Source organism: Bombina bombina, chromosome 2, assembly GCF_027579735.1.
Source record: "Bombina bombina isolate aBomBom1 chromosome 2, aBomBom1.pri, whole genome shotgun sequence".
NCBI lineage: Eukaryota > Metazoa > Chordata > Amphibia > Anura > Bombinatoridae > Bombina > Bombina bombina.
In genome coordinates this window covers 578062591-578077984 of record NC_069500.1, presented here as the reverse complement: position 1 = coordinate 578077984, position 15394 = coordinate 578062591, and the positions used below count along the sequence as shown (strand labels likewise).

The 15394-nt window shown below is 41.7% G+C and overlaps 1 protein-coding gene across 4 annotated transcripts in view; it reads left to right on the top strand.

Annotated features, from left to right (window-relative positions):
* LOC128649283 (transducin-like enhancer protein 4) overlaps positions 1-15394 on the top strand; it is a 304153-nt gene that overhangs the window by 102399 nt on the left and 186360 nt on the right. For 3 of the 4 annotated variants that reach the window (XM_053702473.1, XM_053702474.1, XM_053702471.1), the window contains 2 exons: positions 3355-3559; positions 3674-3690. In XM_053702473.1, the coding sequence (XP_053558448.1) occupies positions 3355-3559; positions 3674-3690 (222 nt within the window). The remainder of the gene's footprint in view (positions 1-3354; positions 3560-3673; positions 3691-15394) is intronic. The other variant, XM_053702472.1, reaches the window with a different exon arrangement.

Below are 15394 nucleotides of genomic sequence, written 5' to 3'. Positions count from 1 at the left end.
GAGTCCGGAGATTCAGGGAGTTTCTTTCTGCGAAACCATCCCAACTCATATTAACAGCTCCTTAAGCAATCAGCGTTGTCTAACTTCGCTTCGCTGCCTGCTTTCTTCTCTTAAGGTCATGGCAGAGGCGATGCCACTTTTCGTCACACTTGAAAGGCCATGTTCCTGTTCCACGGCGTTGATTTCGGTAAGATCGCTTCATTTTACTTTATCGTCAATGTACTGTAATGTGAAATATTTTCCCGAGAGGATACACACCTCTGCGGGTCTAACTATATGACACAAGGGTCTCAGTGAGTCTCTGTTAGTATCTTGGAATTGAGAGTTAATATCTCCTACGGGGGGGGATTATAATCATGTTTATGTGATTCAACCTGCTTATGTGTGATGTTTATGGGCTCGTGGTGGAACTTGAGGCCTTTGAAATTGACGCAGCCTTTTGGCTGGGCGCGCTTTTTTTTGGACTGTACGGTTCACCTTGTGTTCGGGCATGGTTCCATTCCCCATTTCTGCATTCTTGACCGTTTTACTGCACCAAAGTGATCAAGCTTCTCTAGTAACAGGAGATTCAAGGCAAGACAAGCTATAATCAGCATAGAGTTGAATGGGCAGAACTGCACATTCTACGTCGCATTCTAAGTAACAAGCGTTCAGTAGGTGGGAACGCTATACTTATACTGAGGTTTACATGTCACTACTATCCTGAGGGAACATTGGGTGGGCGGAGCAAAAAGTGATTGACATGCGATATCATAATATTAAAAGAATTTAACTTTTTTTTTTAAATATACTGCTTTTTTCTTATGGACATTGAAATAAAGCTTTTGCCACCTTTCATTGATATTAAACTTTACCATCGATTTAATAGTCTACTCTCTAGTTAAGTGCACCCATTATACATATTACACACTTTTTAAATTTATTTTTGTTTTGTTTTTTTTACTTTTTTTTTTTTTTTTTTTTTTTACAAACAAGCTTTTCTAGTGATACCCTATATGGGTAAATAAATAAAAAATAAGTAAGAATTTAAAGGGACATAAACCCCATTTTTCTTACATGTTTGAAATAGCGAATATCATTTTAAAAAGCTTTCCAATTTACTTCTTTTTTAAAAATTGCTTCATTCTCTTGGTATCCTTTGTTGAAGAAGCGACAATGCACATGGCTAAACCAATAATGTGAAGCATATATGTGCAGCCACCCATCAGCAGCTCCTGAGCCTAAACAAATTAGATAATGGAAGTAAATTGGAATATTCTTTAAAACTGCATGCTCTCTCTGAATTATGAAAATAATGTGGGTTTCATGTCCCTTTTAATACTGAAAAAATGGGGGGGGGGAGCTTCTTCTTCTCCAGTTTCTACAAAACTGTGTAGCTAAAGGAAAATACCACCAAATAAATTCATTATGTTGTCCTGATTTTATGAGTACCCTGCATGTCTCTTTCCAAGTAATTTATAGCAATTATAGGCTAAATATTGCAATGATGGAATGATTAGTTTAACGCTAAAATTTGCTATGCTTGGATTGTAAGCAGTCACCCAATTCAAAACAGCTACACAAAGTGTATTTATTTGTAGAATTTAGACACCCTAGGGTATTTATCTAGCGGTATTTTGACACGTTAAGTTTTACCCTTTTATCGGCAAGGGTGGAAAATAAAATTTAGGGGTAAAAAACACAACAAATATATAAAATAAAACTTTATAAATAAGTGTGTGTGTATATGTATATATGTGTTTGTGTGTGTGATACCAGCATGCATTGCGGCATGCTAGTATTTTGGCTACATTTTAAATGACCATTAAATATAGTAGATTTGCATAATCACCAAATACATGATAAAGACATTACAATGGCACTTAGTCTGACCTTGAAATGAGTACAAGATTTCTTTCAGAAAAATTTCAAAAGTTATGTCTATTTCCACTCCCCCTGTATCATGTGACATCCATCAGCCAATCACAAATGCATATACGTATATTTTCTGAATTGTTGCACGTGCTCAGTACGAGTTGGTGACTCAAAAGGTGTAAATGTAAAAAGACTTGGCACATTTTCTTAATTAAAGTAAATTGGAAAGTTGTTTAAAATTGCCTGCTCTATCTGAATCATGAAAGTTTAATTTTGACTTTAGTGTCCCTTTAAGTGTACAATCACTGTGACTGACAGTCACACTGATTGTATACACAGTTGTTGTACTGCTGCTGGTAGCCTCACATGCAGACTTCCAGCAACAGCATGAGATACACACTGATCACAGCATGTATCTCATGAATGGATGTACTGTACTGACAGTCATGGTATCACAAGAAAAGGGTAGAAATAGCGTGGACACACCGTGTATAGACCATGTCCTTTGTTTTATGCCTAGTGTTTTAAATACCTTTTTAGATCCTTGTGTACAAAAGTATTGGACTGATCTAGTGATCCCTGTCATCTATTTATTTTTGTCCCTGCCATTAAAGTCATACGTTTTGAAAGCTATTATTTGTTTACTATATTTATTCTAATCTATGTAAAAAATAAAGGATGTGGAAGTTTAAAGGCACAGTAAACACCAGAATTTTAGTTGTTTAAAAAGATAGATAATCCCTTTATTACCCATTCCCCAGTTTTGCATAACCAACAGTGTTATAATAATACACGTTTTACCTCTGTAATTACCTTGTATCTAAGCCTCTGCAGACTGCCCCCTTATTTCAGGTCTTTTGACAGACTTTCATTTTAGCCAATCGGTGCTCACTCCTCGGTAAATTCAGGTGCATGAGCTCAATGTTATCTATATGAACTAACGCCCTAGTGGTGAAAAACTGTCAATTCATTTAGATTAGAGGCGGCCTTCAAGGTCTAAGAAATTAGCATATGAATCTCCTAGGTTTAGCTTTCAACTAAGAATACCAAGAGAACAATGCAAAATTGGTGATAAAAGTAAATTGGAAAGTTGTTTAAAATTACACACCCTTTTTGAATCATGAAAGTTTTTTGAACTTGACTGTCCCTTTAATATGGGACTGTTGTTCATGTCTCGTTCTTTTTTTTTTTTTTTTTTTTTTTTTTTTTTAAGGAATATTTTAATTTTATATTATTGCACTGTTTTACAGTCAAGTAACATCCACATTGGAGAGTATCTTATAGGACACACATGAATACAATACCATTATTTGTTTATTTATTTTTAAAGCTAGTGAACCATTTTGTATGACTGCAATATCGCTAAAAGTGGAGGGAGCCTATAGTCAGTCAGATTGCTGTAATACAGTGGTTCCTAACTTGGTTTACATAGTGTAAAATTTTGCAACATTTTTTTTTTTCTGTGGAGCAAGTTCAATATCTGTTTTTAATTTTTCACAGCAGCAACAACTCCAGGCTCAGCATTTATCTCATGGACATGGTCTCCCAGTGCCTCTGACCCCACATCCTTCAGGCCTGCAGCCTCCATCCATTCCTCCAATTGGCAGCAGCGCAGGCTTATTGGCTCTTTCGAGTGCTCTTGGCGGACAGTCCCATCTTTCGATCAAGGATGAAAAAAAACATCATGACAGTGATCATCAAAGAGGTCAGAAATTATATGGGCACCCTCATCAGTTAGTCTATAAAATTATTGGGAAAGCCTTGCAAGTAACCTTTTTTTAAAAATTTGTTTTTCATGTTTCTGCTTCGGCCATTGCAGACAGAGATTCCATAAAGGTAAGATCAATTTGTTTCTGTCCTTAATGTATGCATTTTACATTTATTTATAAGTGTCAATATACAATTTTCCATGTTATATATGACTCAAAAAGCAGTCCATGGCTCCTTTGTTTCTTTGTGTTTGTGTCTGCTTTTAATACATTTAATAAGTGGTTTTAACCTTTTTGTTAACAAGCAGCTCATCAAGATATATATTTTTTTTTTTAATAATGCACACCTCCTTTTGTGTACACATTATGTTTGTCACATGCGGTCTCGAAAGCTCAGTAAGCAAATTTTCTAACCTAATTCACCCCCCAAATTGTTGCAAGTCAATAGCAGGTGTTAGCATTTTGCTGTATTTTGAAGAAAACCTATGTTTACAGGATTTGCTTTTTGGCCTCTGTAGGGAATGCGAGAGAAGCATTATTTTTACACAAAAGAGCTGTTTAATGTCCCCTTTTAAAACACTCATTTGATTGTCAATGTTACTGTATAAGTTATTGGCATACTTCACCTTTAACATTTTTGGTATGATATATTGGTTTAACTGGCACTTCCAATAATAGCTAATTCCCTGTACCTTTTTATATGCCACCTTTTACAGCGGTATTTTGTTATTAACAGTACTGCACTTTACCTGGCACATTTGTTTTTCTGTGATACACTATTTACCTTTTCTGAATCTGCCCAAAGATTAATATGTTTAAAAAAAAATCAGAAGGCAAGCCCTGTTGTACCTCATGCTTACAGCCCACATACTCCAGGGGTATATGTACCTCAGATTGGGAAATTAGTTCCTATAAGGCATTGAGGTTGATATTTGCATATATTTTAAATTGATCCCTTTTCTTCATGAATGGAAAGAGTCCACAGTTGCATTCATTACTTTTGAGAATTCAGAACCTGGCCACTAGGAGGAGGCAAAGACACCCCAGCCAAAGGCTTAAAGACCTTCTCCACTTCCCTCATCCCCCAGTCATTCTTTGCCTTTCGTCCTAGAAGGTTGGCAGAGAAGTGTCAGAATTTTTCGATAGTCTCTTATGGAGGGTAATACTCTTTGGCATGGGACTCGAGTTTTAAGTAGTCCTGTCAGCCTCTCGGTGAGAGCATGTGTGAAAGTTAGAGTTCAGAGTTGCAGGGAGAGTCTTTCTGCAAAACCATCCCGACTCATATTAACAGCTCCACAAGCAATCAGCGTTGACAAGTTTCGCTGCTTGCTTTTTTCTCTAAAGTCCATGGCAGAAGCGACGCTACTATCTGTCACACTTGAAGGGCCATGTTCCTGTTCCACGGCTTAGATTCCGGTCAGATAGTTTCATTTTACTTTCATCATGGATGTATTGTAATTACAACTGTTTATCCGAGAAGGGCTACAACCTTTCGGGGATAACTTTAACATAGGGTCTCAGTGAGGCTCCTTTTTGTATCTAGGAATCAAGGGTCAATATCTCCTGAGGGGGGTTATTAAACAGGGGGGTTTATAATCATGTTTGTTATGTGATTCTGTCTGCTATTGTGTAGTGTTGCTTTGGCTTATGGCTATTTTGGAACATAACGGCCTATCTCTAGCGACACACACTTTTGCATGGACTGCACGGTTTACCTTGTGACCCCATTTACGTTTTCCTGACCTTGTGGCGACAGAGAAATCCTGGTCCGTTGGTGTCTGGTTCTCTGGAGGTGGTGAGGGCCCCAGCCATTGGGGGTGTAGGGTGCCGTTTTTAGATTTTTCTTATTGGTCCAAATTTTATTCAGTGTCCCAGTTATGGAGGATTCTGATTTTTTTTTTTGGAGACGGATGTCTCTGATTCAGACTCTATTTCTTGCAAAGAATATAAATTGGCCCATATGATACATGCCCATCAGTTATGTTCCGAATGCCGTTTTAGAGTGCTCTGTTCCTTGGAATCAGGTGCCCACTGAGCCATCCGTCTCTGGGGATTCTATTTCTCACAAGACGAGTTCCCTACCACCAACTCTTACTACGCATGCAGGTAACCCAAATGCTTCTTATCCTTCTAGAGAGTGTGGCCTGTTCCCACCGGAGGTTATGACACAGATCCGCATGGCTATATATTTGGCGCTGGTGCATCTGCACCTCCCGGGAGTGTGCTTATGATATTGTCTGTGTTCCGTTAACCGGGGCTCGTCAGGCGTGGAATCGCCTCGTCCAGTTCAGCCCTCCGGGGGAGCAACTGCCCCATAGGCCTCAGGGGGTCAACCTTTGGGGCCGGTATTTTCTTTTGTCCCGGCGGAGGTATGTTGCGCCTTTCGTTATAGATTGGCACGCACATTTTTGGCTTTGCTGGAGGATCCCACTCTTAATGGGTCTGGGTATTCTCAGTCTTAATTTTCGACTGGCTTGCATGCATAGACATAAGGGGATGAAGTAATCTTCTTATTGTCTTTATTATTTGTGTATGCTTTTCCAGTTCTGAGCTTGGAAGTCTCGGACCCCTGTTGGGCTGGTCCTGCGGGTCTGTCCGTTCTTCCTGGGCGATAACTTACGGGTTGCCTTATCTTTTATTTTCATCCGGTGAGGATGATTTTTATTTGGTCTAAAGCTCATGTTGTGGTGTGATGTTTCCTTCGAGAACTTTCTTCTCTGGAATTGATACTCGTTATTTTGTGGTCACACTGTTTACAAAAGTCTGACTGTTCTTTATCCCTTCATTTTTGGGGAGACTCTATGTGGCTTTGACAGTGCTGGGGCCCTTGGTTTCAGGCTGGTCCTGACTGGGTACAAATCCTTTTATCTTTGAGGCCTAGTTCAGACACGTGGCGCCTTTTTATGTCCGGCTGGTCCGGTAAAGTTGCCTAGTGATCACAATATGATTTGTGTTGTTTACTTGTTTTATTTTACAAGCTTCAACTAGCATCCTGAGAGGACTTGAGGGTCTGTGGTTGTTTAGGGGGGCATGGGGGATTGGTTCAGTCCTCATTCACCTTTCAAGCTAGTGGGCCGGGAGATCCGCAGTGACATGCTCGGTCGTTTCTGATTTTTTTTCTCAGGAACTAGAGTGTTCCTTCCCATTGTGGGTTGGAGGCGTGGAGGATTTAGGTCCTTCATACCGCCATTCTTATGGTTTTGCCTTTCATGGTCTCTTTGGAAGTGTCCTTTTAGGACTTGTTCCTTTTAGAGGTTCTCTTCCTTTGGGTCGAGACTTTCTGGACTTCGTCCATTTTTTCTGGCGGCTTTGGCTGCTTAATTAGGAAGTGAAGGCCGTGAGGCTCTGTCTTTCTTCGGGGTTGTTTCCATATCGGGGGCGATAGGTTTCTTTTTCCAAGCTTTTTGCTTAGGGGATGTTTTTCTGCCTGAGTTCGGGATGTTTGCATCTTCTCCCTTGGGTGTGGTCCTCTGGAACGTTAATCTGAAAGGATTATGGAGACTAGCCTTTCTTTCTACTCTTTCGGGTGACTCTGTTCTCGTTCTCACTTCCATTAGTGTTGCCCTTGGGGCCTTTGGGCTCTAGAGAAATTGTGTGACTTTGTCGCGGCCTAGCATCTTGTTGGGGGGGGGTGGTGTTGACCTCCGGCTAAGGGTGTTCTCTTCCCTTTGGGCTGGGAATTAAGAGTGAGTCCTGTACCCGTTCTCCGGGTTTCCTGGTTTTCATCCCCTATGAGTTGCTTCAGACGGGGTATCTTGTGTTCCCTGGGGGTGTCGTTCGTTCTAGGACGATTCTGGGTCGTGGGTCCAGGGTTCTTGTCTTGGATGTCTGGAGACTTATGATCCTGTGGACTGGTTTGGGACGACACATATTTTTTCAGGGACCCTATGTTGCGACATAGGGGCTAGCTCATTGGGCTTGCAAGCAGGAAGGCCAGAGTTCACATCCACCTTTTGGGTACTGGTAATAAACTTTAAGCCCTGACTTGTCCTTCGGACGGAGTGTGCTCCTCTTCATGGGGAGTTTTTTCTCTGTTGGGTCAACAGTGGTGTCTGGATGATTTTTTTCATACGGTCCGTTCTTGATCATGCTATGGCTTCATGTCTTGTGGGCATGTACACTGTTCTTATCTGTGCCCTTTCCTTTTTAGGGGATAGTTTTGTCTTCCTTATGAGCTGGGGTTTCCTCTCTCTGGAGGGTCTTTGTCCTGCCCTGTGTGTAGGAGATTGGATTAGGTGGCTTATTTCTGTAAGGGGCAGCATCTGCTGCTCTCTGGGCTCTGTTCCACCTGTTGGTATTTGATCTCTCTATGTAGAGACTGTCTAAGAGAGTTGTGACAGGTCTTCTTACGGATCTGTTGCAATTTTCTCTGTTCAGGGTCCCAGGGGGTTCTCCTTGGGAGTTCCTTATTTTGGAGGAGCGGATTGGGTTGGCACCCGAGCTCTGTTCGGGTGGGTGAGTCCCCCCTTTTACTTTCCATTCCCTGGGGGCTTGTGGTTGGGGTCTTTTTGTCCCTTCTGCCTATCAGACATGTCTGTCGCTTGGGCTGGTCCGGTGTTGGAGCAGGATCTGAGATCTGTTGCTCTGCTAAATTCGTTCTCAGAGAATTGGAGGTACGGTAAGTCTCTTGAGGTTTCTCCTTTCTGCATGTTCAAGGTTTGTGGGAAGGACTGGCAGCTCTTAGATACCCTGCAACGTTATCCGCTGGTTAGTGGATACTTGGCAATCTGCTTTCTGCTTGCCCTGCAAAGTGTTTAAGATTCAGAGTCATTTTTAAATGACTGCAGCCTGCTGTGTTTTTGCTTCAGGTGGTGTTCGTGAAACCTATCTGTGCTTGCTGCACAAGGTTTCGTTTCTGAATATTTCGGTATTCTGAGCTACTTTTTTGCGACTTGGGGACCTTCGTCTTCAGTTGCTTTTTAGAGTGCGATTGCACTGTGTTAGGGGAAGATCCTCTCTGTTTCAGACTCCCGGCCTTATCCCATAGTTTCTGTATTTTTGTGGTCTGGGCGTTGCCTCCCCTTGTTTCTATGAGATTGGTGGGTCTCTGTTGGTTTGGAGTTCCTTTATGCTAGCTGGACAGCTAGCTCGGCATACTAATGCACTGTGGCTACTCTGCACTGTAGCAAACCGAGGGTTGCAAGTTCGATCCCCAGCGAGGTCTACTCAGCCTTCCTCCTTTCGAGATTGATAAGATGAGCAGCGCCTTGAGTACCTTAAGGGGGATTAGCCGTGCTTTACAAAAACATTCATGTTTTCACTGTGTCTTTTCTTCTTTGTGGAAGAATATGGTAGCTTGTGCCCTTTCTTTAGTAAGGGCTGTGTCGTTTGGAGGCTGTTGACTCAGTCGAGTCTAGTTCCTGCGGTCTCTAGCAAGGCTTGTTGGACTATCTGTGGTCAGGGTCCTTGGGCCTTTTCCTTTTATTTTTCAAAGTAGTTCTCAGCTTCAAACGAAGCGGGATGTTGTTGGGTAGGGGTTATCAGGCCTGGTACCCTCAGAATGGGCCGCCTCTTCTACCCTCCCGTTTTTGCATTCAGTGTCCTCTATAGCTTTGGTATTGTTTTCCCAAAAGTAATGAATGCAGCTGTGGACTCTTTCCATTCATGAAGAAAAACTTAAATTATGCTTACCTGATCATTTTCTTTTCTTCAGATGTAAAGAATCCACAGCTCCCCGCCCGTATTTTTCTGTGGGGTGTCTGTTATTTTTGTTCTTCTGGCACCTTTTCACCCTGATATTTCTTCTACTGTTCCTTGTTCCCTCGACAGAATGATTGGGGGCTGAGGGAAGTGGGGGAGGTATTTAATCCTTTGGCTGGGGTGTCTTTGCCTCCTCCTGATGGCCAGGTTCTGAATTCCCAAAAGTAATGAATGCAGCTCAGGACTCTCTCTCCATCTGAAGAAAAGAAAATTATCAGTTAAGCATAATTTAAATTTTTTTGTTCTCTAAACTGTGAGCCTAAGGCTCACTGCCAGCTTTACAATGTGAAATAGTTTGCTAATTTTCTTAAATGCTTTGCAGCAATGCCCAGAGTAGCAGTTCACTGCTTGTTTTATTGATGTGTCCTCCCTTAAGTGGCCACTGGTATTATATTTATAGAATTGTCTGCTTTGTGACTCAAAATAGTTTTTCTTCCGAGTGTCAACTTGCCAACTTCAGAAGCATCGTCTCCTGCTTTACCACATATTTGTATTTATTTAGTAGTTTGCACTTCAGAAGATTTTAAAGTGAATGTAAATTTTGATGCTAAAGTGCCCGGTTTTTAAAAATTTGATTAAAAACAGGGGCACTTTAATTCATCAAAATTTACATTTCACTCCTGTTGTGAAAAAAAAAACTTACCTTTTAAACTTGACAGCAGCTCCAGCTTCCTCCGGTCGTCGCAAGCCATTTCTGATGTCAGAAATGATGGATAGGATATCCTCCAATCACAGCTTCCCCCCCGGGGGAATCGGTGTCTGATTCAACGCCGTGATTGGAGGAAGCCAGATTCCTCATTTTAGACCCAGTTAGAGGCTTTGCAGCGGGTGGAGGAGGCTGGAGCTGCTGTCGAGCTTAAAAGGTAAGTTTGTGTTTTTTTTTTTGTTTTTTCACAACAGAAGTGAAATGTAAATTTTGATGAACTAAAGTGCCCCTGTTTTTAATGAATTTTTTAAAAACCGGGCACTTTAGCATCAAAATTTACATTCACTTTAACATAACTTTTTTTTTTTTTTTATGGTTTTTTTTTTTTTTTCCAATTTAATTTCTTATTTTCAAACAGACTGCTTTGCTGTTCTAAATAATAAGTATTTTTTGGCCATCTGTCAAACAGAAAATTCAATACAAATTTAAATTAATGGTGCCTAAAATATTTTATCGCTTCTCTAAAAGCCTCTAATGTGCAGAAAATTCAGGATCTGCTGGTAGTAATTAGTGTTGCATGTAATGAGAATATGGGCAGGGTTATACAGGCCCCCGTGTAGCATTTTGATATGGTAGCAAAATCTTGATTTATAAAAGGCATCAGCCTGATTTAATTGTCAGTTTCTTAAACTGCTTTCTTCCCACTATAGATTATGAAGAGGGCAGGTTTAGAATTACTAGTAAAATGTAAATTGTCTCCTAAAATTACTCACCTGTGTTTATAGCTTTTTTTCCTCTCTCTGATGTTTTTCTGTCATTCTGTTCATAAAGATGCACCTTTTTGTTGTAAAGTTTTCTTTTTTTTATGCTTTTAACATCTGCCTATTAGGTTGTTTTTGCGATATCCGGTGTATTATTCAGTAGTAAGGTCACGAGTGCTTATTTGTGGCTAGAAGAGGAAGTGGTAGCTAAAGTTTTATGGAGTTTTGCTTTTTGTCTCCTTCCCCTTTTGTACCGTTAAAAAATAACATTTGGTTTCTGTCTGCAGCAAACAAATGTTCTCTTGTGGAGACTTTACTAGCAGATTCAATTATTGTAACATTTATTTCTGCATAGAGACCTAGAAACATACACATAGCATCCACAGTGGGGTAACAGAATGGAATAGTTGCAGAAAATATTTTGTGTGTTGCAGAGTTTAATGGGGAAGTTTGGGCTTTCAAAAAAAATCACTGGAAGGCTGCATTGGCAGTATGAGTATGTATTTACCATTCATGTGCTTTTTTTTCCTTATGTGTTTACTGTGAACTATATTTGGGGTACATCATATTCATAGCTGAGGGTAAAAATGGTGAGAGTAAAGAAAAGGAGAACTGTTGTGGCTAAATTGTTGTTTTCCATCCTAATGGAGGAGAGTCCACTGCCCAGTCAAAGGCTTAAATACCTCACCCACTCCCCTCATCCCCCAGTGATTCTTTGACTTTTGTCACAGGAGTTTGGCAGAGAAGTGTCGGAAGATTCAGAGTAGTCTCTTATGATGGGTAGTACTCTTTGAAATGGGACTGGAGTTTTAAGTAATCCTGTCAGCCTCTCAGTGAGAGCATGGGTGAATGTTAGAGTCCGGAGATGCAGTGAGAGTCTTTCAGCTAAACCATCCCGACTCAGTTTAACAGCTCCATTAGCAATCAGTGTTGACGAGTTTCGCTGCCTACTTTTTTCTCCCAAGTCCATATCTGGAGCGATGCTATTACCCTGTCACACTTGAAGGGCCGTGTTCCTGTTCCACGGCATTGATTCTGGTAAGATCATTTAATATAATATATATATATATATATATATATATATATATATTTGATAACGCAAGAAGACAGGGTCGCAGTGTGGCTCCTTTTATCTTTATAGAATCTAGGGTAATACCCTCAGAAAGGGCTATTGAACAGGGGGGATATTATTATGTATAATATTGTTTATTGTGTTTTTCTACTGCATTTGTGTGAGATGAGGCTCTGTCAGTGTGGAACACAGTTCATTAGCGAGAGATTGAGGCAGGCTTGTTTGGCGTGCCCTCTCGGTTGCAGGGGCGGTCCTGCATGGCACTCCATGTGACTGGGTGTGGCCTCTGCAACTTCCTCTTTCTCGACCTGCGTTCGATGGAGACAAAATCTGTTTCTTGTAGTACTGTTGCAGAAGCTTGCGGAGCTTCATGACATTCAGTCCTTTGTTCAGACTTTGGTTCGGATCAGGCCTGTCTTAAGGAATCCGGCTCCACCTTAGAGCTTAAACTTGGTCCTTAAGGTCATGCCAAGGGCTCCGTTTGAGCCTATGCATGCCCTTGACATTAAGGTCCTATTATTACTGGCTATTGCATCGTCGCGCAGAGTCTCTGAGTTGGGGGCCTTGCAATTTGAGCCTCCCTACTAAGTTTTTCATACCGATAAGGCTGTTCTTCACACTGGATTTGGATTCCTTCCCAAGGTGGTGTTGAGTCGTAACATCAATCAGGAAATAGTAGTTCCTAAGTGTCCTAATCCTTCTTCAATGGAAAGGTTACTTCATAATCTGGACGTGGTTCGGGCGTTGAAGTTTTATCTTCAGGCCACGAAGGAGTTCAGACAGACTGTGTCCTTATTTGTTGTGTATTCAGGGAAGCACAGAGGGCAAAGGGCACAGTCTAGTCAAAAATAAACTTTCCTCCTAAATACAGGGAGAAGAGTCCACAGCTGCATTCATTACTTGTGGGAATACAGAACCTGGCCACCAGGAGGAGGCAAAGACACCCCAGCCAAAGGCTCAAATACCTCCCCCACCTCCCTCATCCCCCAGTCATTCTTTGCCTTTAGTCACAGGAGGTTGGCAGAGAAGTGTTGGAAGTTTTTTTGGAGTAGTTCCTTATGAGGGGTACCTGCCCTTCGGGATGGAACTGGAGTTTTAAGTAGTCTTGTCAGCCTCTCAGTGAGAGCATTGATAAAAGTTAGAGTCTGGAGATGCAGGAAAAGTCTTTCTGCGAATCCATCCAGACTCAGATTAACAGCGCCTATAAGCAATCCGCATTGACGAGTTTTGCTGCTTGCTTTCTTCACTCAAGTCCATGTCAGAGGCGCTGCTACTATCTGTCAAACTTGAAAAACCGTGTTACTTTTCCACGGATTGGATTGCGGTAAGATCGTTTCATTTTATACACACATGTTAACGATAGAAGACAAGGTCTCAGTGGGACTCCTTTATCTTTATGGAATCAAGGGTTAATATCCCCTGAGAGAGATTGTTGAACAGTGGGGTCTTTTAAATCCATGTTTATGTGTTTTTAACTGCGTATGTGTAAGGAGACATTTTACGCTGTTTGCTGATAAAGAACATACATGTTACAGAGCTGCGCAGTTTTATTAAGCTGGCGCGCTTTTTCTAGCAGGGGCGGTCCTGCATGAGGCACCATGTGACTGGGTGTAGTCATGTCTCGTTTTCCGTTTCCTGACCGAGTGGCTGCGGGAAAAAGGGTTAATTTGTCTACCTGTCTGGGTCATAGGAGGTGGTGAGTGCCCCAGCCATTGGGGGTGTAGGTGCCAGTTTGCTTTTTTGTCTAAAACTTTCAATTGAAATTATGTAGGTGTCTGATATTCTAGTGGCGTCCTCTTGATACAGATTTTGATAGCTTTGTATGTTGTGAGGAGGACCGGGTAGACCAGCCTGCTCAATTATGTTCTGTATGCCGCAAAAGGGTGTTATTTTCTAACAATGTTGAGATGTTAGAGACCACTGATCCGTCTACCTCTGAGGATTCCTTGTCCCGTGAGGTGCGTGCTCTAGATTCTTATTCTACACATGCAGTTCCCCTAAATGCCATTCCTCCTTCGGTGGAAAAAAGTCTCCCTCAGACGAAGGTTGCTCTGGGAGTTTGCCTCTTCCGCCTACAAAGTGAAGGGTTAATCCATGCTATCGAACACATGGGGCCGTCGTGTAAAATAATGATTGTGCCAGATCTGTCGTCGGGAGGTGCGGTTCCCTCTGAGGCTACAGTGGTAGAACCTCCGGGGTCTGAATGGCCTGAAATGATTCCTCCTACTGAGGAAGATTTAGCTTTTAGACTTAGAGGGGCACACCTACGTTTACTCCTGAGAGAGATTTTGGCGATGTTAGAGGTTCCCAGTCCTAATCCGTCAGGTGGATCTCAGTATTCTATATCAGATAACAATCTTGATTAGATGAGTGTAGAGGGTTGGATCCTCTCCTTTTATCATCTCTATGTATATAGTTCTAGATTCCCAGTCCCGAGCTCCATGGGGGGGTTTGTGTTGTACACAGGCAGGACCTGTTCGTTGCACGCCCTTTTGAATCCTTTTTGGTGTGTTTAACCATATTCATTTCTTATCCGTCTCGGATACTTTTTGTTTAGGAGCTCAGGCTTCTTGTGTAAACTCTTTTTTGGAGTTTCATCTCTTGGATTGTTCTGGTTATATCGACTTTGATGGTCGAGATGGATGTCTTCTGTTGGAAGCTTCTAAATCTCTGGTCGGGGTAATGTTCCCTCGATTTTAAAGATATGAAAGTTTAAGCCTCAAAGCTTGTTTTTTTATTTGTTTATTTTCAGTTCCTAGCACTGGTGGAACTTAAGTTTTTTGTTCGTCATGACAGAGGTGTCGTACCCTTGATGACGGGCAGGACCTATTTTGGGTAATAGTTCAGTGTGTTATTTCTTTCTAAAATAGAAAAGGTGCCTTTGCTAATTATTCTGGTCTGGGCAAAGTGGGCCCTTCTATCCCGAAGGACAGGCAGGACCTGTCTTCAGTTCTTCTAGATGGGCAGTTGATGCTGGATCATATGGGTCTGGGGGTCCTAGAGGCTGGAGTTGAGCTTTTCATTCTGTTTTTTCTAGATCAGGAGACTTTTGGAGTCTTGTCCCGGTACTCTTTGCAGTGTCAACTGTCAACACTGTGGGTGAACGGCCCAATTAGGGGAGGGGTTTTCTTGTCCTTCTGGGTCTGATAATCTTTAAGCAGAGTTTTCTTGATCTCTATTCTGAGAGGATACGCTGTTTTCTCTAGCTGGATTTAGGAAGAAGGTTATCTTTCCGGTCTAAAGCTGTCCAGTGTAGTCTGGTAGCTTCCTCTATGGAACTAGAAGGTGGATGATTAGAATCCAGCGGCTGTCGCTGTATGTTCATTTAAAATCATGCTTGTTTTAAGCAGGTCCGGTTCTTAGGGACCGTTTTTTCTTCCGGAACCTTGCATCGGTCCTCAGTTTTGGGATCCGGGGTTTAATGTAACAGTAGCCTATTTCTAGGTGTTACAGCGGCTCTCGAGTCTTGGCGTTTGTTTTTTCCTGCGTCTTCTATTAGAGCTTTTTGGGTTTGCTTTCTACCAGTTCCATCCTCGGAGGTGGACCTAGACCGGAGTTCTGGGGTTGTCACCAGATTGGATCCTTTGTATGCAGTTTGGTCTTTCAGATAGGAAGGCTCTTTGCTTTAGAGCTTACAAAGTTAAATTCACTT